Raw genomic sequence first — 26,681 nt, 5'->3', positions numbered from 1 at the left:
TTTGGTACAGTTATGCCAGAATAGAGTTCTATATCTGCAGAGGAGTTGGGAACTCCTGGTTAGGGGTCTAGAGTTAGAATATTAAAAGGTCACAGTTGGGTGATAACTAGAGTCAGTGACTCGGTTACCCTAGCATGAGCTCTAGTTACATCAAGAGTTGCCATTAGACCAGAGGTTGTGGATTAGTTGCAAAGTAAAGGTGACATCTATAAAGTGAGACCATCTGGTCTTCGGTATGGAATTTTGGATGGTTTTTGCAATACGACAGACATTTTGCCTAGAGCTTAGTGAGAATAGTATATCTTGTGTGTATCAGCAAGGTGTAAAGTACAATCCTACTACCTAGGGAAGGTCAAAACTATGAATTGATGATTTACAGAGCTATGATATGATAGGAGAGCCATTAATTTGACATGGTTTTAGCAAGGTGGTAAATTTAGTACCTTTATTACAATAAGATAGGGTATAGTCCTATCTTTTCAGAAGGGTTCAAAGGTTATTATTTATAATGATGACTTATGGAGTTGTGTCCCAGATGGGATTGTAGCATAAGGTAGAGAGTTGTTATCTCAGGTGTTCTGGAGAGGGTACAAGTTCCATGTAGGAATCATAAGATGTAAGATCAAGATGTATGTAAGCCTTTAAATTGAATGACGGGTTTGGATACCTAGTATTTTAAGTTTCAGCTAATTAAATGGATATAAAAAATTAGAGTTGCTACAGATCCCCTCCCTAAGGTAGTAGGGGGTAGTAGTAGTCCAAAAGGGTAAGAATAGAGATCACGTAGGAGAAGTATGACTATTATTCCCTAAGTTCATCCTTAGCTTCTTAATGCTTAAGACTAAAGTATACTCCAAATAAAGTAAAAGAAAAAGGACAAAAGTTAGCATCGATAAATATATATATATATATATATATATATATATATATATATATAGAGAGAGAGAGAGAGAGAGAGAGAGAGAGAGAGAGAGAGAGAGAGAGGGAGAGGGAGTGCGGTTCAAATGCAGTAGGAGAGATAATCTAAATAACAATTGAAGTACTAGCTAGAGTGGTCAAAGGACCAAATCTGAGTAGCACAGATATGTGATAATGCGATAGAGACTCTGAAAGATATAGTTGGCAAGTACAGCTATCATGTTAGGAAGAAGAATGGAACCAAGGATAGAATAGTCAAGTTCTATTTTGGGTAAGACAAAGGAAATAAATGAAAGGACAACCTGAAGGGCGCATAATAAAAGGAACAAAGTTAAGATATAGGGTAGGCTAAGTGGTATTCTTGGCAAGGTGAATGACAAGGATGGAGAACCCAAAATGGGACCACATGAGTGAGAATAGTGATGGAGGTATGGAATCTAGTAATGTGATACTCATAGCATGATGTAGTTGAGGTAGTGCCAGGGGCTAAAATATAATGCTTAGAGTTGCATGATTAGATCATACTCTATCTATTCCCTATTCCTGAAGTGAAATGGATAGCAATGGGGCAAGATTCTTTTAACTTGTTAACAGTATCAAGAAGATTAGGAGAGGAATATAATAATAATGAGCAAAAGCTAGAAGGTGTGCGATGGTATTACGGACTATCTAATTAGGCAGAGAAAAAGAAGTTAGTAAGTAGTAAGTTAAATAAAAGTCAATCTAAGGGATCAAATAGGTATGATGAGAGGAAAAGAATTATAGATAATGACACATAGGCTTTAGGTTAGACTTTTGAGATAGTGAGAAGGTAGTTAGAGGTTCGTTATGAATGTCAGGCAAACATTTTTAGTGTGATCAACAGAATCACTTTGCAGTGAAGCAATAACAACAGAACAACAGTAGGGGTAGAACGAAAAGTGACAAGTATGGGTGGTTATAAATCACTAGAAAGTTCAAGGATCAAATTAATGACCATAGATAAGGGTGGAATTGGTGCTGGAAGAATCTATTAGTGAGAGAAATCTTTCAGGATTCAACAAAAGTTAAGGGCACAATATAAACGATGATAGATATGAATCATAGGTCGAGTATAAGTAAAGTTAATAAATTATAAAATATTATGTTAGGAAGGACAATGGTACGGTAAAGGGTTCATGCAGATGATACCTTATAGGTAGAGCACAATTGTGCTAGGAGATGATGAAATTTGAAGAGAAAGACCAAGAAACATAGGTTAAACGTTATTATATGGACAATCGGACGTAGTTGATTATAAGAGGATATTTTTCTTTCTTTTCAAGTTTAGCTCATGCTTTTGGTTCTAGAGGGTTATATAAGGAACAGAGACTGAGTCAAGGATACCTAGTTATTTGAGAGTTTGGTAAGCACCAATTCATACACAATTTCTTGATATGAGAATGACAGTAAGTGCATACCTAGTGTTAAGTATGAAAGGACGATTAGTGTAATGACAGGAGTTAAATTGAGTTAGCTATTAAGGCTTGCAACTGTTTTAAACTATGAGCTGGAGGAAATACTAATTGTGGATGAGTTTCAATAGATGAAATTATTGCTAATGGGAAAAGTTGAGGCTGAAGTTTGGAAAGTTATGGGTAGTAAATGTGATTATATTAAAGAGAATGAACACATGAAGTATTTTATTTAGAATTAAGACATGGCACACATTTCCCATAGCCGTGTTAGTTCAGATGGAACTTATAGTTTCTGGGGCTCTTATCCATCCAGAATGAGCAATTTCCCACTAAGGTTGGTAGGGAATGATAATGTTCTGATAGGTAAGTTGGGAAAGGGGATACAAAAAGAATTTTCTATGGTTAATTGCAAATGTTACGTGATGTGAAGAATGTACTGGTAGGAGTCAATCGTAAGGTTAAAATTCTCAAAGTAATGGAACTAGTAATCAAGATAAAAAAAAAAAAAAAAAGTTAAAGTTGATGATGGGATGGACATCCTTGAAGGAAAAAGGTGTAAGGGTGAGATAGGACTAAGATTAACGAATAAGTACAGCATGTTGAAAAGATATCAATGATAGCAGAAATAGGAAAAGAAAGTAGATAAGATCCAAAGGACAGGAAGAAAGCTCGGTAGAGCTAGTTATAATGATGAGGATAAGAAGGAATAGGTATGCTAGGAACACACTAAGAGATGTTTAAAATAAGTTATTATGAGATGATAGATTAAAGGAGTAGTAGAGCCTTGATCTGAGTGCCAATGTATCAGAAGTAGGCCACATACTAAGAAGCTTTAGGAAGAAGTATAGATATTTCCATTCCAGAGAAGGAGTGGGAAATGATAAAGTTGCATTAACTGGGTGGTCAGGGAATACAAATACACTTGTCCTATAAGAGAAGAGACCCAATTCACTTTCCAATATTGATAAGTGGTGTAGGGTATGCTTGACACTTGGATGGAGCTCTACATAACTAGTTACATAAGATGGACAAGAGCTGGTCTAAGGACCTTAGTAATGACATAAAAGATATTAAAAATTTGAAGTATCATGGGAGTGAGAAGATTTATAAGTATTGACCACTGAGGTCATAAGAAGAGTGAAGATCTCGAACAAGATGCCTAGATTAGGTGCTACAGGAAAGCTACTTATAGGATGCCTTAGGATAAGGAACATAAGTCATATCCTTTGAAAACATAAATTGTTGAAAAGGAAGAATAAGGACAAAAATCACTAAGGGACGTGTTAGGGCGCAAGCTAACCACCAAATGGATTGAAGTAAAGAGACATCAAGTCAAGTACAGAGAGGTATAGCGAATACTTGAAATGTCAGAAAATGGCCAATGAATAGTTACAAGATAAGAGCCCTCTAGAAAGAGATGATGACAGATAGGACACTATAGTAGAATCAGAGAGCAGTAGAATGTCATTTATAATATACGAAGAGTTTGAAGAATAAAATATTTTACCAATCTCTGCATAACTAGAGGAGTAAAGATCGCACTTGTTATAATAATCTTCTTTTCTTTATCCTCAGTTTGTTTGAAAATTGGAGAACGAATTTTTCTAAAGGGGGGAAGAATGTAACAACCTAATTTTTCTAATAAATATATTGTATTTTTCTTTTATTGACCTGATAATCTATTGATATTTTATTCATGAATTTAAATTAATATTTTCACAATGGTAATTTTTGTTAAATGGGTATCATTTTGTTTTTCATATATTATTATTATTATTATTATTATTATTATTATTATTATTATTATTATTATTATTATTATTATTATTATTATTATCATTGTTGTTTTAAATTGAAAGCTAAAATTTCAAAGAATTAAAAATTTGGACTTAAGTGAATAACTCATGAAACTTTAGGGACTATTTATGTAATTAAAAAAAATTAAAAAGCAGTAAGCCCCTCCCTCCCGTCTCTCTCTCTCTTCCTCCCATCTCTTTCCCTCTCACTCTCCGTTCATTGCGTCTCTGGCCGACCCAGTGGTTAGCGACGGTCGATAGAGGTCCGGCGAGCTCCCAGTGGTCCCCAGCGGCACAGGCAACCCCCTGGACAGCGAGAGGAGGCCCCAACGCGCACGGTAGCCGTGTCCTTGCAGGCGTGATTCCGGTGATTCCCGGTGTGGAGCGTGGCGCTCGACTCCTGGGACCACGGGCTTCCCATCCCGACCAGCGGTGCTCCATTCCATGGAGGTTTCTGGTGAGTTTCGAAGAGAGAGAAAGAGGAGAGAAAAAGTGACAGCTATGGCTTTCCGACCACTTTTCCAGCGATCTGACTGTCGGATCGGAAATCCGAGGCCACCAATTGACTCAGGACGATGAGATCTTCAAAATATGATCGGTCCCGCTCTGATCAGACACCATTTGAAAAAGGCGATAATCTGATCGGTCCAGATCCCTTGGTGAGATTTTTGAACTTTTTTTATTCTAAAAAATTTAAAAATAATTTTATGATAATTATTAACAAAATTTGGGCTTAATTTAGGTGCTATCAGATTGAAAATAGCTCACCGGCGTTGAGACTGCATTTTCAGCCAAATCCGGCTGGCAGCCCATCTCAGAACGTGATCGATGTTAGAGTCAATCCTAACATTTTCAGACGTTCTGGATGCGTTCTAAGTGTCAGAATTGGCATAGGTAAACCCGAACACCAAGTTGCTCATTTTCAACTAATACCGATTTAGAATAAAATTCATAAAATATTTGTGGATGATCAGAAAATTATAATTTCTCTTGCAATAGCCTTATAATATTATTAAGGATCGTGGGGCAAAATTTTAGAATTTTTAGAGCTCGTTTGGATAGTTTTTGCAAAAGGGCTAGTTATAAGGGCTAAATTGTAATTTTTTAAATTGTGGTTGTTGACTGTTTGGGTTGGCCCAGGAGGGGCCTTGTGATGTGATTGAGTTGCAATTGGGTAATTGGTAGATATAAAAGTGTATTTTGAAGCCTTTTGTAGGTTGGGTAGGTCCTAGGTATAGGGGAGATTCTGCCGAATTTTTGGCACAACTTAGGACATCTTTGGTCTTTTTTTTGTTTGTATTGAGTCAAATGTATTAAATAATTGTAATAAAAATTGTCAGGTGAGCCAGGACAATCTTTCTCCTCTGCCCAACCGCCATAGTGACTTCGATTAAGTCTATGAGTAAAACATTAATTTTAATTGTAATTTCGATATAATTATATGTTCAAGCATGCCCATGCATCACTTATAAATATGTATCTATGTAGTTAAACACTAGGCACGTTTTATATTGCATTCATAATTGTTGAAGTGCCATGGATGTTGTTTGTGGTAATTTGGAGCAGTGTGTGTGCGTAGCGTGCGTGTGGTATGGTATTGGATATGGACAGGACGGGTAGACGCAGCTTGAGAGACACTCGCTGGGATCCGATCCTTCGAGGTAGACACGGCTTGAGAGAAAATCGTTGGGACCCCGCATTTGGTTTATTAAGCGAAAGTCCGGCTTGAGAGACACTCGCTGGCAGAGGTTGGATTAAGAGGGTTGTATAGGGTATCAGCTCCCATCTATGTATTGTTTGACAGTATTGGGTGGGTGAGTGCTCCAAATTGCCTTTTTACTAATTGTGATATGAATTGTATGAAAAATTTATGAGGATGTTGCATATCACTCTACAGGGTACATTAGCTTTAGATAACTATAGAGATTATGATTGAAATTGGTATTTTACTCTCTGAGTCGAATGCTCACTCTTGTTCACCTATTTTTCCAAGCTATAGAAGGAGTTCTTTTACAGAATAACCTGCTTTCTTCCTTGCAGATTTAACATCAGTTTTTTAATTGTTTTATTATTTTATTTTCTAAATTTGAAATCTAGAACTCCGCATATGTTAGTAGTAGTGTGGACATTGTTAGAAATCGTATTAATTTAAATTCTTGAGATAAATAAATGAAGATTTGTATGGTATTTAAACAATTTATAAGTGATGGTAACAGGGTTGAGCGGGGCTCCTCGAACTTCAGTTTTTTATGGTTATCAGTTTGGGTTGACCCGAATAAGCATATTTTATTTTATTTATTTTATTTACATGTTGGGCCTAAGTTTTTGGGCCTTGGTTATGGATTTGAGAATAGTAAGGCTTACTACGGGCCTCGGAGGCTTTATGCCGGCCTAGGTCCTAGTGCCTGTCCGACCCATAGGTTGGGTCGTGACAAAGTAAGAGTGATTTCTTGCTGAGATTTGAGAGAGAACAAAGGACCAAGTGAGAGGAACACAACAATTTGAGAGAGGATGAAGAGTGAGCCATGATTTTGATAAGCTTAGAAACAAACCTGAGGACATTGGAGGGCAAGCCTTTGATAGGAACAATTCAAGGTGTTCACAACTTGTGATCTCCAAATTAACAAGGTAAGGGAGAGGGCATTACATATGTTTAGGCAGCTAGGCAGTCAAAGATTTCCAATTCTTTTAACAAAAGTAAGGTGTTAAACATATAACAATGCAAAATACAAAGGGAAAGGGCAAAAGAGACTTGATATGAAGAACGGACAGTGTTAATTGAAATGAATGGAAAAATAATAAATGTTTTTTAAAAAGTTTAATTAATTTTTATTTTTTATTTAGCTAATTTACATAAGATAATTATCAAAATTTTACAAATAAATAAAATATTTGTTATATAATTAAATTTATTAACTATTTCTTTAATATAAATAAAAATTTTAATCACTAATAATAATAATAACGGTGTACAAACAAAAAAAATAAATTTAAAAAGTTACTAAATTTTGAAATTTGTTATTCTTTATAGGTTATAAAATATCATAAAAAAATTTTATGCATTGTACTAATTCTCTATCTCTAAATTTTTAATTAAAAATAAATTATTATACATTAAAAAGAAAGTAAAAAAAAAAAAAGTTAGCAGATCTAGCTTGGATTCATATAATACTTGAAATCATATTACTCACCTGACAATACTATATTTGAATATTCAATCCACCAATTTTCTCTATTAAAAAAAAATAAAATTAAGATTTAAACGGAGTTACGTCTGAAGAAGAAGCAAGGTAAGGAGAAATTAGAAGAAGAGGATGCTTTTAACAAAAGTGAGCTAAACGCTTTTCTTTTTTACTATTTTTTATATAATGTAACTATTTTTTCTTTTAAATAAAGGAATGAAATGGAAATTTATTACCTTGTTTGTTTTGAAAAAAATAATAAAGCATAAATTTTTTATTTTATTTAATAATTTTATTGTTTAAAATTATAATACACTCATGAGTTGTGCAATTAATTATAAGTTTTATTAAAATAATTAAAATAATTATATTGAAAATTTAAAAAAAAATGTCTGCACATGCATTGCACATACTAAAAAAATAGTAAATAAATAAAAATACCAATTATAATAATGTAATATCAATTTAGGGAATTTATCAAACTGAAATAAGAATTCTAACATTACTATAATTTATGTCAATTTAGTTTACTAATATACATATGATTTATTTAATTTTTTTTTATCAACATTGCGTTATATTAAATTCTAAATTTTTAAAATTTAAATTATAATTATATTAGAATTATAACTATAACTATAGTTATAGAATTATAATTTTACATATGTTATAGAATTATAATTTTACATATGAATATTTTGTCATTGATAATTTTTTGATATAATTTTCAATTAGAAATTAATTTGAGCAAATAAATATAATAATAATTATTATAAATAATTAATATTAAATAAAAAATAATTTATTATTAACTTTTATAATAATTAATGGTAAAAAGAATTTTAATTAGAATTTTTTAAAAAAGAATTTTAATAAAATACTAATTTATTAAGTAATTATTTGTTAAAAAAAAAGAATGTGCCACATAGTAAATTTGAGTTTAATATTTTCCTATACTTAATTATATATATATATGTTGTTATAAATAGAATTTGAACTCTTATCTTTTATATATATATATATATATATATATATATATATATATATATATATATATATATATATATATAATTGTATTATAATTAGAATTGTTGAAAAATATTAATAAAAAATTATAGTAGTCAATTAAATTTAATCTTTTTTGTAATAATATTATATTATGGGGGATGTTTTAGCCAATCCTAATGTTTTCCTCATTCATATATTTTTTTATATAGATTATAGATATAAATTATAGATATATAAATAAAAACAGATGTTTTCTGCCCAACAAACGTGGACCAAGTTGTTGGCCATGCCGAGTGGCTGAAAAAAAAAAAATCAAATAACTTATTTTGATTACATGTAATTTTTATATGTAATAATGATTTGCGTTAATTAGGAAAAAGAAAAAAAAAAAGTAGAATTACGTCATGTAGAATCTGCGATAAGCTACCCACAAATATCATGCATCAACAAGTTATTCAAAGGCGGCTCCTCAAACTCATGAATGTCCATCGGCAGAGTATGGCCACATAACGTGCCGTCCAGTCAACGCCCACATTGCTTTCTCCATACGCATGTCTCGTTTGCACCATCCAGCCCCTCGCCAGTGGATTCTTAATATACCTGATCACGCTTGACAACATTTCCACTTCACCTCTTTGCCTAATAGAAATCGCAGTTGAGCTATCTGATTCCACATTCACCCTCCAAATTCCTTCCTCCCAAGCAACTTGAAGCATAATAAACAGGCCCAGGGTTCTGCCATTGTTATAAAGCAATCCCTTGCGAATTTTAGTTTATCAAAATTTTTTTATATAATTAAATAAAGTAACAAATTCTGTAATATATAATTAACGTGAGGAATGACAATAGACGAGTACTCACAAAAATTATCCCATTTGAATCTAAACTAGATTATATATTTCAAACTTGATTAAAATTTATCTATAAGTACTTGAATCTATTTTAAATACGATTATTATTACTCGAATAATATCTGAACTCATTTAATTTTATATATTTTAATTAATGTTCTATGATAAAAAAAGTTAATCAATAGTTTATATTTTAAAAATTTATTAACTCCATAAAATATTTAAATTTTATTTATTTTAAAATATATTATATATATAATATAAATATTATTATAAAAATATATATTTTATTTTTAATTAATTATTTATATAAACAAATTCAGATAATGAGCATTCAATATGTAAAATTCAACTCTCATTCGAGTATTATTCCTAAAATTCAAATCCATTCCAAATCTGATTACATACCCCCTAAACTCGTTCTATTATGATTTAGTGATACTTGCAAATACTTGACCATCCTTAACAATTGTGATTCTATTACACATTTAATTATGTCTTATCAAGCATAACCTTAATGCTTTGAAATCAGATCTTCAAATTATGTGGAGTTTTGGATAACTTACAATGGTCAATAGCAATTTTCCTTGTATCTATTTTCATTTTTTTCCTAGTTATTTTGTCTATTTTATTAAATAATTTATTTGAGTGTATAATAGATATAACTTTGATCAACTTTTTCAAAAATCACATATCAATATTTAAAGTTATAATTGCATCATAAAAAATTTTGATATTTTTAATAATAAAACTTTTGGCACTTCAATTAATAATTATTGATCATTGACTGTTAACAACCAGCAGCATTTGTTGAATTAAACAAGTATGCTCGTGCGCTTGCTTAATTGATTTTTTCTTTAAAAATAATTTTATTTTTTAATTTATTCCCTTACATTAATTTTTATCTTAAGGTTTGGTATGGATAATATAATAAGAATAATTAAAAATTACAGAAATAATATTTAAAGTTATTGGATAAAAATTAAGTATATTTAGATTCTATTTCTTTCGTGAAAAATAATTTATATATAAAAAATTATTTTTTATGAAAATTATTTTCTAAAATATTTTATATTATTTGAATATAATATTAAATTAATTATATATATTTATATTTTTTACATTTTAATAAAATTATCAAAAATCTAATAAATAATTTTTTTAAAGAGAAAGTTGTTTTGCTTAAAAATAGTTTAATTTTTTTAATCAGTAAAATATTTTTTATTTATTATTATTTAAGTATTTTAAATATTAAAAAAATATAAAAATATATTTTTTATAAAATAATTCAAAGTTTAATATGTCGTAAAAGTATATGTGAAAAGAAAAAAAAATAGCTAAATTAAATAATGATAAATTATAATTAAATAAATTTACATAGTTATATAAATAAAATTTTTTTACAAAATATCTCCTACAGTTAGGGGTGGCCACGGTTTAGGAATTACTGGTTCAGTTTCAATGAAATCGTGAATCTAAACAAAATTATCATAGGACGATTTGGAAGATAGTTCCTGAACTGCTGGTTCTGGTTTGAGTTCCACTTTAAAGCGATTTGAAGGGCTATTTGAAAAAGAACATTCAAGATAGTTTAGAGGGCTGTTTAAGGGTGGTTTTTATAAACAAAATTGAAAAAAAAAATTATTGATTTGGAATTAAATTATATTTGTAAAAATATTTTATTTTTTTTAGAAATTTATCAAAATAATAAAATAAAAAAATAATTAAATTAATTTATCTTTAAGAAAAAAATTAATAAGAAAAGACTTGGACTTGATTAAAAAATTAGAGATGAAATTAATTTTTTTAAAGGAATTTAAAAAAAAAGTGCAAGAACTTAATTTTGCCTATATATTTTCTTGGGATTTAGAAGAATTAAAAATTTCAATTGCTTACCCTTTTTCTAAAAATCATATGATAAAATTTAATAATTAAAAAAAGTACAAAAGAGAAAAAAAAATAAAATAAAAGGTATTGGAAATTTTATTGAAGATATAAAATAATAACATAGTAATTGAGATAATATTAAAAATTTTAGTGAGTTTATAAAATAATAAAGTAGGAAAATTGAAAGAGTATTGAGAACTAGAAAGAGTATAGGAAATAATTGTTTAGAGAATTTGAGAAAAATTGAGAGAATATTGAAAATTAAAGAGAGTGTAGAGAATAATTGTATAGATAATTTGATATTTATATAAATGAATTAAGAGTGTGATGAGGTATTTATTGAATTTTTTGTATTTAAATCACAAATTTGGTCCAGTTCAAAATTATCGATTCAATCGGATTTGAAATCGTCAGTTCACGTTTCTTACAAAAATATGAATATGAATTAAACCTTAAAAGGATAATTTCAATCCGATTCAAAGCTGATTTCAATTTTATTCAATTTCAATCCAATTTTAACTGAGTTAATTCTAATTCAATTTCAATTCAAAATTAGACCCTATTTACCATTATCCTTTTATCCTCGAGAGGAGGGATAATACTTATCCTCCAAAAGGGTTAAGTATTACCTAGGGATGGCAACGGTTTAGGAATAGCTCGTTACGGTTCCTGAACCACCGGTTTAGGTTCAATGAAATTATGAATTTGAACCAAACCGCCAGGGGACGGTTCCTGAACCGCTGATTCAGGTTTGAGCCTCGGTTTAAAACGGTTTGAAGGGCGGTTTGAAAAAGAACAGTTCAAGACAGTTTGGAGGACGGTTTGAAAATGATTTAGGGATGGTTTAAGGGTAACTTAGACAAAAAAAATTAAAGAAAAATTTTATTGATTCAAAATTTAAGTTATATTTGTAAAAATATTTTAATTTTTCTTAGAAATATTTCAATCAAAATAAAATAAGAAAAAAAAGAAAGAAAATAATTTATCTTTAAGAAAATTTTAATAAATAAAGATTTGAAGCTGATTAAAAAACTAGAGGTGAAATTAATTTTTTTTAAAGAAATTAGAAAAAGTGTATGAACTTAATTTTGCTTAAATATCCATTTAGGATTTAGAGGAATAAAAATTTCTGGTTATATTACTTGCCTTTTTTTTAAAATTATATAATAATTGATAATTAAAAAGTATAAAAGAGAAAAAAAAAATTAAAATAGAGTGTATTAAAAATTTTATTGAGGATTTAAAGTAATAACAAAGTAATTAAGATAGTATTGAAAATTTCAGTAAGTATATAAAATAATAAAGTAGGAAAATTGAGAGAGTATTAGAAATTAAAATGAGTGTAGAAAATAATTATTTAGAGAATTTGAGAAAAATTGAAAAAATATTAAGAATTGAAAAAAATGTAGAGAATAATTGTGTAGAGAATTAATGATATATACAAATGAATTAGGAGTGATGTAATATATTTATTGAATTTTTTTATATTTAAATCACCGGTTTAATCCAGTTTGAAATCGTCGGTTCAATCCAGTTCGGAACCGCCGGTTCACGGTTCTTAAAAAATATGAACCTGAACCAAACCGCAGAAGCACGGCTTCGGTCCGGTTCAAAGCCGTTCTGATTTTAACTGGTTTTGATCTGATTTTAACCGAACTGGTTTTGATTCGGTTCCAGTTTAAAATCAGACCATAGCCACCCCTAGTATTACCCATTAATTTTCTTCTACAAAATAAGGAATAAAGAGTTGACCTCATATTTCCGTACTAAACGTAAATGTTTTTTTTTTCTTTCTTAAATGTTTAGATTCACAATAATTTGGCGAAAAATGAATAAAATAAGGAATAACAAGATATAAAAACAATGATAAAGATTTAACCTCTCCATATTTAATGGTCAAAGGATTAATTTCTTTAGCTCTATGATTTTTTTTTTCCTCCAAAGATGATAGATTCATCAAAGGATTAAGGAGATTAGTACAAGGCTTATTTTAGGACTACGAGTGAGAAGTAGGAGTGCCAATATTGTAAATAAATAAATGTGAAAAATATCATGGTTGTCATTCTCAAGCTTTTTTAGTGCATCCTCTCGCATTGTCGATAAGTTAAACAATTCGAGATATAATAAGCTCTGTTGAAGCTAGAACGTTCATCAAAGCAATTCTCATTGTCCCTCACCTAGAAAGTTCAGATCTGCAACCAGATACACCCAAATAAAATAACAACATTTATATAAACACTATTAAGAGGTGGAGAGTGAGAGACTGATCATTCTCCGAACAAGGGAAAGGAAGTTGTGTTCCATCGGATGGAGTGGGTATAGCCGATGAGACAACAGATAAAGGAGGAGGGGCTTCCAAAAAGAAAAAAGGAGTTGAGGGGAACTCTAGAGTGAGAAATTCCTTGCATTAACCTTTGGCTCTATGATGGAAAAATGCTAACATTTTTTTTTTCCTTAACACTCTATATATTTTGTGACAAAAAATAATTAATAAAATAAAAAATAAAAATAAATAATTATTTTTTTATTTGTAGAAATACCAATTGAAGTGTGGAAGTGTTTAGGAGATATGTGAGTGGCATGGTTAACTAAATTATTTAATAAGATTTTAAACTCAAAGAAAATGTCTGATGAATGGAGGATGAATATTTTAGTACCTATTTTTAAAAATAAGGAAGACATACAGAGTTGCTCAAACTATAGAGAATTAAATTCATGAGTCATACTATGAAGTTGTGGGAGAGAGTTGTGGAGCATCGACTACGTCATGATACTTCTATCTCTCTTAATCAATTTGGTTTCATGTCCGGTCATTCAACTATGGAAGCGATCTTTCTCATTAGAAGCTTGATGGAGAAATATAGAGATGTGAAGAAAGATTATACATGTTTTTTATTGATTTGGAAAAGGCTTATGATAGTGTTCCAAGAGATGTCTTATAAAATGTGTTAGAATGTCTTACCTTTCTATATTAGTTTTAAATGAATTGATGAAACATATACAAGAGAGTATTCCTTAGTGCATGATGTTTACGGATGATATTGTTCTGATAGATGAGACACGAGAAAGAGTCAATAGAAAGCTAGAGCTTTGGAGAAGTACTCTAGAGTCAAAAGGGTTTTAAGTTAAATAGAATGAAGACAGAATACATGCATTGCAAGCCAAACTGATGATATGAAAGGAGTTAGTTTGAATGGAGTTGTACTGTCCCAAAATAATCACTTTAAATATCTAAGCTCAATCCTTCAAGTAGATGGGGGATGTGAGGAGAATGTTAGTCATAAGATTAAAGCCGGATGGTTGAAGTAGAGACGTGCCACGGGAGTTTTATGTGATTGTAAGATTCCCAATAAGTTAAAAGGAAAATTTTAACGTACAACTATACGACCGGCTATGTTATATGGTAGTGAGTGTTGGGCACTGAAAGAGTCGTATACATCTAAGATAAGAGTTGCAGAGATGAGAATATTAAGATGGATGAGTGGCCATACTAGACTAGATAAAGTCCATAATGAGAGTATTAGAGAAAAGGTAAGAGTGGTAACAATTGAAGATAAGTTGAGAGAAGGAAGATTGAGGTGATTTGGTCATGTAAAGTATAGACATACGGAGGCTCCAGTTAGACAAGTAAAGCACATTAGGTTAGAGGATAGAAAGAAAAAAAGGATTAGACCTAAATTAACTTGGAAGAGAGTAGCATAACATGACCTAGAAATATTACATATTTCTGAGGATTTAACATAAAATCATTTAGAGTGGAGAAAGCGAATCCATATAGCCAACTCTAAATTTTTGGGATAAAAACTTAGTTGAGTTGAGTTGTAGAAAACAAGACTTATTTTCTAGGAAATTATATCAAGAAAAAAGAAAATTAAAGTTTAATGATTGATTATAATTTTTTTAATTTAAGAAAGTATATATATATATATATATATTATATTTGGAGAAAGGCTTAATCAAATTATAATTTAATTTAAATTTATAAAAGTAATTAAATTATTTTTTTATTAAAATAATTAAATTACTTTACATGTTAAAATAACTAATCAAATTAATATTATAATATAATTATTTATATATTATTTTTTTTACTTTATATTTTTCAACATGATATTTTAATTCTTTCTTTAAATATAACTATATAATTATTATTTAATAATTAATTTATATTTTTAATTTAATATAAAATTAATTATACATGAACGATTAAAATTGATATATATATATATATATATATATATATATATATATATATATATATAGACACACACACGCAGAGCTAGGCAAGCCAAGTAGCGTAGTGGATCGTTTCTTGTTGGCCGTGGTAATTGAATGAATTGTTCTCTATAAGACTTTCCAGCCGCACTTTTTGCCCCAAAGAGATTGCTTTTGACCAGCCATAACCAGGAAGGAAGCATCCATCATGCTTTGCTCGCACATATCTTCAATGATATTTTTGCCCTTGGACAATAAATTTCTGATAACTTATCATCTCCTCGGATGAATCTCTCTCTCTCTCTCTCTCTCTCTCTCTCTCATGTCTCCACAAACCAACGTCCTCCTCTTCTCCACAATTATACTTTCCCTGTTCAACCCAATATCACCTCTTGAATTTGTCTTCAACACCAACTTCAACTCCACCAATCTTCTCACTTACGGCAACGCCACAGTCCAATCTTCAATCCTTGCTCTCACCAATGACGCCACTTTCTCCATTGGACGAGCTTTGTACCCTTCAAAAATCGCCACTAAATTGCTCAACTCATCTACAATACTTCCTTTCTCCACCTCTTTCATTTTCTCCATTGCCCCCTACAAGAATCTCCTCCCTGGCCATGGATTTGCTTTTGTGTTTGTACCTTCCACTGGCATACGAGGTGCTAGCTCATCGCAGCATCTGGGTCTCTTTAACCTCACAAACAATGGTAATCCAAATAACCATGTTTTTGGGGTTGAATTTGATACCTTTATGAACCAAGAATTCAGTGATGTTAACGATAACCATGTTGGTTTTGATGTAAACTCACTTGCATCCATTGCTCAATATGAAGCGGGTTTCTGGGAAGGGGAAGATGATACAGAGTTTGAGGATTTGAAGCTTAATAATGGGGTTAACTACCAAGTTTGGATTGATTACATGGATTCAATGATTAATGTAACAATGGCCAAGGCAGGGGCAGAAAAGCCTAGGAGACCTTTGATAAGTGAGTTTCTTAATCTTTCTGGGGTTTTCTTGGATGAAATGTATGTGGGATTCTGTGCAGCTACAGGGCAATTGGTTCAAAGCCATAGGATATTGGCTTGGAGCTTTAGTAATACAGGCTTTTCCATTGGTGATGCTTTGATCACAAGGGACTTGCCATCTTTTGTGCCTCCAAAGGAATCAGTGTTCAAATCAAAAGGATTTATTGTTGGGGTTAGTGCTGCTGGTGTGATAGTTATTGTGTTAGGAATTGTGATGTATGAGGTTTTGCTCTGGAGGAAGAGGAGAGAAGAGAAGATGAAAGAAAAAATTGAAGACTGGGAGTCGGAGTATTGGCCTCATCGCGTTGATTATAGACAAATACATGCAGCAACTAAGGGATTTGCAGAAGAAAATGTGATTGGATTTGGAGGAAATGGAAAGGTCTATAAGGGTACATTGGAAGGAGGAGTAGAAGTTGCTGTTAAGAGAATCTCTCATCAAAGTGAACGGGGAATCAGAGAATTCCTATCTGAAGTTTCAAGCCTAGGAAGACTAAAGCATAGGAACTTGGTAGGAATAAGAGGTTGGTGTAAACAAGACAGAGAAAGCTTGATTTTATTGTATGACTATATGGAGAATGGGAGCTTGGACAAGAGGATTTTTACTTCTAAGAATTCTACTTTGAGTTGGGAAGAAAGGATCAAGATTTTGAAAGATGCAGCTAATGGGATCTTGTATTTGCACGAAGGATGGGAAGCTAAAGTCTTGCACAGAGACATTAAGGCGAGCAATCTACTACTCGACAAAGAAATGAATGCAAGGTTAGGAGATTTTGGTTTAGCCCGGATGCACCATCATGGACAGTTGGCTAGAACAACACAAGTGGTTGGGACCGTAGGGTACATGGCACCCGAAGTGGTTCGAACTGGACGAGCCTCAATGCAGACCGATGTGTTTAGTTTCGGAGTCTTGCTTCTAGAAGTGGTCTGTGGTAGAAGATCTATTGAGGAAGGCAAGCCTGGATTAGTTGAATTTGTTTGGAGGCTAATGGAGAGAGGGGAAGTAATTAGTGCTTTGGATGATAGATTGAACGCAAAGGGAGGCTATACTAATGAGGAAGTGGAGAGGGTACTTCACTTAGGATTATTGTGTGCATATCCAGATCCCAATGCTAGGCCAACAATGAGGCAAATAGTGAAAGTGTTAGAGGGGGCAAGTGAAGGCATTGAATTAGAAGACGAAGGAATGGAAGTTAACTTGCTTGATGGAATTAGAAGAACTAGGATGTGGTCTGGTGGGCATCAACAGAATTATGGTGATAGACCGCACCCAACTTTTGATGAAATTTTGCCTTCTCTATCATTTTCTATTTCTCTATCTAGTTCAGATATTATCACAAAGGGCAGGTGAAAATGCCCAAAATTTCATTTACTCCATGAAATTAGGGAGTGTGTTTTGATTGTTAGGATATCAAATATCTTTTGTAATTCATTTGATTGTTAGGATATCAAACACTAAAATTTCCCTCATCTCATATCATTGCTAATTGGTCAATAAGTTCAATTGATTTTTCTTATATGGTCTGATGTAATGATGTACAGACCTTAACTCTATAAATGTTTATTGGATATTGCTCCCAAAAAAATAAAAAATCTCTGCACTTGATTTGATTTTTTCTATTTCTGTGTAGAAATTTACGAGTTCTATTACTATGGCCTATGCTAGGTGATACTATATCTACTACAATTATTTTAAAAAGGTTGTTCTCAATGAAAAAGACATCCTTTGTACTGTGAGCCATGGGGTGATTTGCTATACCGATTCCTTACTCTACCACCAATTACTATTCAAGGTTTCCGATTAATCCACCTGAATGCTTAGAGATGTATGTCAAAGGCTCAGCTTATTGCTTCCCTTGGACATTCATTTTCCCATTTTTGTCTTGTCCAGTCGTCGTCGTGCATATTCCTGAATCTTACGATCATGGTCTTTGAGCATTTGTTCCACATTGTGTGATGGAACGAGTAATGGTCCAGAGAAATATATCTTGCTTCCCCTCGGCCCACGACCATACTGCAGAGAAAAATGAACAAAATGTTATGATCACAAGTTAAAGAAGATGGTACAGTCCCTGATATAAATAGAAAAATCACTGCAACGCATTGCTGCTAGCTCAAAGAATTATTCCTAGATATAAAATGTTTCAGCACAGTGACAATATTGGACTTCAATTTAATCGTAAATCAACCAAAATGAGGTAAGCCATGCATACTCAGTAGAGATGATAATGATTCTTAGTATTTGAGATTCTTGAAACAGACCAATGTTTTTGGCAACTTACCAGACTTGCTCCTCCGGATTTTCCATCATCTGCCTGAGGAGAATCTGCACGCTTACGCACTTCATGTTTTTGACTCTTCTTTGTTGTGGGCTCCAATCCATTTAATGATCCCTGAAACCCACCTACCTGTTTTACCGCTTCAGTCTGTGAAGTACTAGGTCTTCCCTGCCAATCATCAGGCAATGAAGTTCTAGCTGCTACTAAACCAGATATTGTTGATAGGTTGGTTCTGGTTGACACTGCATGAGGATTATCAATATCCTTTCCAGCCTTTGTCCAGCCTGTCCCCTGGACCAATGGCCCAGAATGTGAAACTTTCTTAAGTTGATTCTCCATGAAATCTCTTCTCCCTTCCTTAGCAACTTGATTTTGTTTAGAAGGATCAACCAGAAAACCAGAAACAGTTTGCCCCTTGTGAGAGTTGAACATTTCACCTCCACCATTTGCATTGGAAGGTTGCCTTTCCTGTTAATGTAGAGCAAAATGTCAGCTTGTTGAAAGAACTTAAAAGTGAAAAGGCCTAAAAAGAAGGGAAGAGAGAGAGAGAGAGAGAAGCAATGATAAAATAAGATAAAAAGAAGAACTAGCACTACTTATGCGTGGACATAATCCATGATTATATTGTAAAGTTTGAACAAATATTGATATCCAGAACATTCCACCTTGGTTTAACTGCACTGGGATGTATGACAAAACCAATATAAACGTTGTTAGGATTTACCTGTATCAACATTGCCAACTTGGAATTGGCATTAGATGCTAGGGTAGCCCCGTATTCTTGTGGTCCATTCCCCCCAGCTCCAAGCACTCCCAGCCTATGAAAATTAATGAACACGTTCATACTGTATACCACTTTTTTTTTCACACCCTTTGAAGCAATTAGAAGTGTTTAGCAACTCAAGAAGACAAAATCAGCAACTTCATTACAAGTCAATACAAAACAGAACCAACCAAAGCACATGAAAGCCAAAATGTTTAATGCAGACTAAGAAAACCTGCCAAATAAAACAAAAGCATATTTCACAGAACACAAGAATTCAACTTCTTTTTTCAATATTTCCTAACTGCCTATCATAGATTGTATTGCTGTTCCTTCCACAACATCATACATGTAAAATAAAGTTGTAAATTTGCTATCTCCACTTTCTGTGCCTTATCATGCCACAAAAAACAATATACTCCTTCTACTGATGGGTTAAAGCGAAATGCTGACTTTCTGCTCCAAAAGATATATGAAAAAGAATGCTGATGATTAAGAAATGACAACCAACCTAAAAGATATACCTTCTAGATTCTTCATGCCGCATTTTAGCATCAATCTCTTTGCTGGGTGGATATTTGGGCAAACTTGAAGGATCACAAGCCAATGGTTTTGATCTGAAGAACTGTTTTTGAGGGGTGGGGGGAGAGAGAGGATGTAGGTCAACAATCAAATCTCCACAGAATGAGAAATTATACAAGTAGTTATTCATTCAAACATCAGAAAGCAAATTAGCCAATCAATACTTACGAAAATGATGAGAAATTCAATGATTAAGGGAAAAAAAAAATCCCTAAAGGATTACACAGGGAATGGCATCTCATATATTAAATTGACAACTAACATGCAAAGAAAATTCTGTTGACAAAGTCAAGTTGTACACAAAGCACAAACAATTGCATATACATGTGCCCCTTGATCAACTTATCAACCACAGTTTCAATTAAGAACAGAAACTAGAGTAAATGTAGTTGTGTGGAAGTAATGTGATTTTCATCGAAATACACTCCTCATTCTTGTTCCTCTTCTTCTTCTTCTTTTTTTCTTTTTTTTGCAAGGGGGGGGGGGGGGGGGGGGTTTGTTTGTGTTGCTAAAAGAAGAAATGTTATTGAGAAAGAAGAAAAGAAAGCATAATGGGCAACAGATCCTCCTAAAAGATTTGATAAGAATATATCAAAATTCCAAATATCAAGTCGTGAATACCTTGTCCCTCAGAGCAAAAGCTGCAGTTCCACGATTAGCTGGATCCATGGAAAGCAAGGACTCCATAAGTCCAACTGCAGGAGCGGGTATGTCTTTAAATGTTTCTGCAACACATCGTCTATATGGTCGTTGAGGCTTGATTGCAGATGAATGAGGTAGCTTCAATTTTCTCCAATAATCCTCAGGGGGTGAACCACAGAGCTTGAAAATCTTATGCAATTGCTCAACCTACAAGACACCACAATTTAAATTATGGTAACATATTTAACTTGTCTAAAATTTATCGCATTTCATATTATACAACTACACATAAGTTCACTTCCCAAGCATGAATGCATTTAGAATTTCTTGGAACAAAAGCATCATTAAAACATACGTTAACAAGGCTTAAAAACCAGCATGGATGCAGATCAGGTTACCATGTAAACAGAAATCCATTTGTCAAACACATTTCTAGTAACTGCATTTTGGAAGTTCAAAACTCTAATTGAGGGGATATCTTTTTTAGAGAAAAAATAAAAAGAATAGGTCGAGCAAAGAACTTATCCCCATCTTCCACTTAAATAATTCTAGATTTTCTACAAAATCCATCATCCACACTTTTATTTTCTCTATTTGCTTTCCAGTGTGTCAAAGGCAGGAATCTTATCTGCAATTGTTAGAATTCCCATTGGAATTCGGAGCATAATAGCAAATACATCCACCAGGTAGTAAAGGACATCAATAATAATAATAATACTAATAATAATAAACAAGATACCTCAGTTCTTGCAGGCAAAATAGGTTTGCCAGTGTACAGTTCCCCAAGTATGCAACCAGTGCTCCATAAGTCTATAGCAACTCCATAGCGAGAGGCTCCAAGTAAAAGTTCTGGAGCTCTATACCACAGGGTCACCACACGGCTTGTCAATTGAGCACTACTTTTAGGATCAAAGAAAGTTGCTAAGCCAAAATCCGCAATTTTCAAGATGCCATTGTCATCAATAAGAAGATTAGAACCCTTTATGTCACGATGCAGAATACCATGACTATGGCAATGATCAAGTCCACTTAAAAGTTGCTGCATGTAGCATTTGATCTAACAGACAAAACGAGTGTGAAAAAAGGATTTAAGACAGATGCTTATCAACCAAATGTGGATTGCACTCAGATGTAAGTCTGATCCAAAATCATATGGAAGCCTGAGAAAAGAATATTAAACATGAGAACAGTACCTGTGGCTCTGTGAACTTGATGCTAGGAATGGAGGCAAGTCCAGTAAGATCATGTTCCATGTATTCAAAGACAAGGTACAAACTGGAAGATGTCTTAGATGTTATCAAGCCTTCCAATTTAATTATATTGGGATGATCCAACCTACGCAAAATACGAATTTCGCGGGCCATAAATTTGACACTTTCTGGATCACTATTATCAAACCGAACCTTTTTAATTGCAACAATTTTATCATGAGTGATATCACGGGCCTTGTAAACATTACTGTAAGTTCCTTGGCCAATCTGCAAGAATAAGATGCCCATCATACAAAACTAAAAATTAAAGAATGAGGAAATAAATGTAAACTGTTTGTGCAGGCACACATGACAGAAGAAAAGCACTTCTCCTGACTCCAGAATGTAGGATTTCACAAAATGTTAGATCAGACATGGGATAAATTTTACACAATGTAATTGGCATTCTCAAAACAATTGAACATCGAACTGAAAATCTAACACCAATCTCTATGACAATGGGGCCAGAGGAACTGGCATATTGATGCATCTATCATATATTGAATTTCATGCTCAGATTTAATGCAGATTTATGCGTTTTTTCAGTGGGATACAGCGGGCATGATATCATAAAGCATTAGACATGTCATAAAATGCTCATTGTTAACAGAAAATTCTTTTTTAAAGTTGTAAAAATTTCTTTCACCACTTTGAAGGAGCTTACATTCAAGCTATTTGTCTGGTAAAAACTTAATATTCTAAACATGTAAGATGTTCAAGTTATTACAGTTTCCTATTATCAAGAAAGAGAGAGAGAGAGAAGACAAGGGGACAAAAAAAAAAAAAAAAAAAAAAAAACGCTCATTAAAACTTTCCTTCAAATTGAAGAATATTTCCTTACCCCAAAAAGGAAAATTAGTCTAAGTAGACAGCAACAAGATCCTAATAACATAATAATACCTGTCACAATCTCAAAATTGCTATCGAACAAAATCAAGAGCTTTTATTTATACCACAAACTGATATTCAGCAGAATCTAGACAGCAGACACATATGAGCGAAAGAACGAGCACAAAAAATTGATTTAAAGCGCTGACCACAAATTTAAGCAAGCATAAATTAGACATCAATTGAAGAAAGGAACATACCCTTTCTAACTTCTCAAACGTATTAGCACGCCGTGGCACCCATCCCTTGATAGCTTCTCCAGCTGCTGAGGCAAGCCAAGATGGCCATCCTGCCGCAACCTGCTCTCCTTCCAAACTCTTTGGCACCCTTCCCCAACCCGGATGACTACAAACTGAAACATGATACTTCTCTGTCTTATTTTTCTCAACCTGAGGATAACTTATAACGGCAACTTCACAATTCTCGACCTTCTTTTTCTCAATCTGATTCTCTATTTGCTTTTTGCCTATCTGATCATCATATAACCTATTCGAACCATTTGTTTTCTTATCAATTAGCATAACCTTCACATCTCCACTATCTGATTTAGACTTTGATCGAATTGTGTCATCCCTTCTCGATGAATTAACATGAGCAACACGCCTATCTAATGATCCTTTACGTGATAGCCTCTCTTTTGGGCTGTTTGGCCTACTATCCTTAGAAGAAATGCAACCCATGTCGCTGAAATATAAAATAAAACTATCCAATAAGTATTCTATGTGATATTTCCTTCAAAATCAAAATTCAATACCAAAAGCCAAAGATAAGCTCAATCAGAACTCCTCCTTCTGCCACCTCCATTGATACAAACCATAAACTTATCTCATCCAGCTTATAAACACCCAGTTGATCAAATAATCCAAATTGCAGACCCTTGAATGAAACTTTTCGAAAAATTGACTAGAAGGACTACAAATTCAAAGTCACCACCCAATACCCAAGTTTCAGAGTAAACTAAAGTTATCAAAATCACAAAGAAAAAGACCCATTACGATTCAATGGATAACAACTACCTTGAAAACTCTACGGATTGAAAATTGAAATTGAGAAAGAGAGAGATACAAAAAAGGCGAGGCGTCGTTACCAGGAAAGGACCTTTTTTTTTTTATTATTCTTTTCGTTTGAAGGGTGATGGGTTTAATTGAGAGTTCAACGCGCATAACAAAATCACACACACACAGATATATATATATATAGTATTGTTAAAAATTTTATATATAAAAATTAAGTTAACTCAATTTGATTTTACCTCAACTACTTTCTTATGAAGCCTTGAGTTTAATAGAAAACAGATTCGGTATATCATGTTGATCCCATTCAGTGGCGGATGCATTCACGATGAGGAGGGTCAATTCATCCCTCACTTTCTTTTTAATTTCTCTTTTATGTATAGGTATTTATATTTATATATTGAGCCTTTTAAATTTAAGTATTAAATTACTTTTTTTATAAAATAATATATTTTTATCCTCAATTTTATTAAAAAATTAATATCAATATTTATTTAAATTGACTCTTAAACTCCATTTATTTTATAAGAAATAAGTTATACATAAAAATATTAAAAATATTTTTCATAAAAATATTTTTTATTATTTATTTAAATATTAAATTAATAGTATATATTTATTTAATATATGTATAAGTATTTTTATATTTTAATAAAATTATTAAAATTTAAAAAATTAAAAATAATTTTCTTTTTTAAGAAAAAAAGTTATTTTTTTAAAAAATAATTTAGTTTTCTCTTTTGATTAGAAAAAATATTTTTCTTTAATTAATTTTTCTGAATATTCAAATGCTATAAAATAATGAAAATACTTTTAAGAAAAATATTTTTTGTAACACTAATTTAGTTTTAATAAATTTAATTTCTTTAATAAAATTAAAATTAAATGTATGATCTCTTCTTTTATTTTGCATCTCACATGGCAATTTAATGGGAGAAATGAATGGATTCCAACCCAATCATTTTCTAATTAATATATTCAATTAAATAATAAATAAAAATAAAGAGTTAATGAAAAGTCATTTTTAATCTCTATTTAAACTTATTTAATCAACTACTAAAAAATCATTTTCAACTCTATCCTGGAATTAGCATTAACAAATTTAATTAGCAATACTTGTTTGCTTGCATACCCAAACCTATTCCCTTGCTAAAGAACTTCTTTTAACTCATTCCTCAAATTAGCAATTAGTTCATGAGCTCTATCTTACAAGTAACAACTTTAATTTATTCACATGTATGATCAATGGGTGAATAATTGTTTATTTATTTATATAGATATGATGTATTTGATAATATTAATAATGATGTAAATCTTAATAGTTTTTAGAGTATTAAATCTTGTCGTGTAAAATTATAAGAATATTTTTTATAATATTTTATTATATATTAATCCTAAAAAAAAATTTTAAATCTATCACTGATCCATTAGGAATGTGAAAAAATTGTTTGGGTGATAAATATTTTTTTTTATCCTGTTAAATATTTCAAAAAGTTATATGGCATTTTTCCTTATGTTAATGGAATGTGGGCATATGCCAAAGACACTGAAATCCTGTGAATTAAACGTGAATGTTCCATTTTAATTTTTAATCAGAATGATTATAGCTAGAAATAAATGTTCTAATTTCTCTAGGGCTCCATGACTCAGTTATAAGTATTTTATGGAGCTTTACATTTTTTTAATACGATAAAAAAGTAAATTGATTCAATTGAAAACATAAAATCATTATATATAAAAAGTAAATTATTCTGCTTGAAAATGTAAATTGTTTTGTTGAAAAATATAAATCACTTAATTACAAGAAATGTAAATTGATTTCTTGAAACGTAAATGACAATATTTTGGAAAAATAAATCTTTGTGCAATGAGAGTAAATTAAAAAGTTTGGTTAAACTTGAATTGAAAATATATATTTATTGAAAAGCAAAGTGCAATAGACAAGAAATGTAAATTAAAAGCTGAGTGAAATTATTTAAAGCTTGCCAAGAAATTGACATTATAAAGTAAAATCGTCTATGGTTGTGTCGTTGATCGGACTAGAGAAGGGTTTAAACTCATATTAGTTAGTTTTTTTATAGTTACCTTGGCTTGATGATCTCGTCCATGGCATCCCACGAAGGTTAGTTACACTAACGACCACTGATTTCAAGCCATTACTTTTATTGCCTCTGTTAATTGATTGCTTCTTACTTTCAGCCACTATATGTCAATTAAATTCAAGCAACTGCCTTATTTAGGAATATTTGCTTTAGTTATTCGATATGATCGATAGTTGATGGGTATTTAAATAGTTGAATTAATATATTTGATAAAATTAAAATAAAATTAGATGATAACTTATGGGTAACTGTTAAGAAATCTATTAGCAACAAATTCTATCAACTCTAAAATAAAAGATATTTGAAAATCGATAAATTTATTGATTTTTTACAAAAGAATCTACTCTAACATTATTTTCTTCTGTCATATATATTTTTTTTAACTTCTTGCTCCCATTACTTATTTTATTGTAAATTCTTTCCGTTATTCAATTTCTATCACTTGTCACACCCATAGTTTTAGAATTATTAATATGATCTTCTTGTTTCTCTATAGATTATTAATTTTTTTAAACAAATAGTTTTTTTACTGTAGTTTCAAATTTTAATCATATATTTTAAGCACATTTATACACTATATTACTTTCAATTATTTAATTTTAATTTATATATCTTCAATAATAAAATAAATGATATGAAATAATAAATTCATAATTATATATTTATTTTAATAATAAAATAATTAATAAAATATAATAAATTTATAATTATATATTTATTTTAATAATAAAATAAATTACATGATATATATACTTATTGATCATTTTACATATCAATAGCAATAACTAAACATAATTTTATCAAATATTAATATAAATCAGTTATCACTAGTTATCCGTT

General features: G+C 31.3%; 2 protein-coding genes across 2 annotated transcripts; one reads left to right on the top strand and one right to left on the bottom strand.

Moving 5' to 3' along the window:
• Positions 1–15,409: 15,409 nt before the first annotated feature.
• On the top strand, positions 15,410–17,752 carry LOC110670890 (probable L-type lectin-domain containing receptor kinase VII.2). The gene has a single exon (XM_021833190.2). It carries the CDS (start codon positions 15,616–15,618, stop codon positions 17,671–17,673), a length of 2,058 nt encoding a protein of 685 aa, XP_021688882.2. The 5' UTR covers positions 15,410–15,615; the 3' UTR covers positions 17,674–17,752.
• Positions 17,753–17,773: 21 nt separating this feature from the next.
• On the bottom strand, positions 17,774–24,105 carry LOC110670889 (probable serine/threonine-protein kinase At1g54610). Its single transcript, XM_021833189.2, has 9 exons — positions 23,979–24,105; positions 22,927–23,410; positions 21,782–22,066; positions 21,328–21,645; positions 20,568–20,795; positions 19,889–19,989; positions 19,326–19,419; positions 18,605–19,069; positions 17,774–18,336 (listed from the first exon to the last, which is right to left on the bottom strand). Exons 2-9 carry the CDS (start codon positions 23,404–23,406, stop codon positions 18,187–18,189), a joined length of 2,121 nt encoding a protein of 706 aa, XP_021688881.2. The 5' UTR covers positions 23,407–23,410; positions 23,979–24,105; the 3' UTR covers positions 17,774–18,186.
• Positions 24,106–26,681: the final 2,576 nt, after the last annotated feature.

The sequence above is a fragment of the Hevea brasiliensis genome, chromosome 7 (assembly GCF_030052815.1).
Source record: "Hevea brasiliensis isolate MT/VB/25A 57/8 chromosome 7, ASM3005281v1, whole genome shotgun sequence".
Taxonomy (NCBI): Eukaryota; Viridiplantae; Streptophyta; class Magnoliopsida; order Malpighiales; family Euphorbiaceae; genus Hevea; species Hevea brasiliensis.
The sequence above is the reverse complement of the archived record's forward strand: the minus strand, read 5'-3'. Positions and strand labels throughout refer to the sequence as shown.

What these genes read in the sequence shown, in the direction of transcription:
- LOC110670890 (XM_021833190.2), top strand. Translation starts at nt 15,616, where the DNA reads ATGTCTCCACAAACCAACGTCCTCCTCTTCTCCACAATTATACTTTCC.
- LOC110670889 (XM_021833189.2), bottom strand. Translation starts at nt 23,406, where the DNA reads ATGGGTTGCATTTCTTCTAAGGATAGTAGGCCAAACAGCCCAAAAGAG. An exon ending in CGTTTGAGAAGTTAGAAAGG is followed by an intron (nt 22,067 to 22,926) that starts GTATGTTCCTTT and finishes TTATTCTTGCAG; the next exon opens with ATTGGCCAAGGAACTTACAG. An exon ending in TCAAGTTCACAGAGCCACAG is followed by an intron (nt 21,646 to 21,781) that starts GTACTGTTCTCA and finishes TTTGTCTGTTAG; the next exon opens with ATCAAATGCTACATGCAGCA.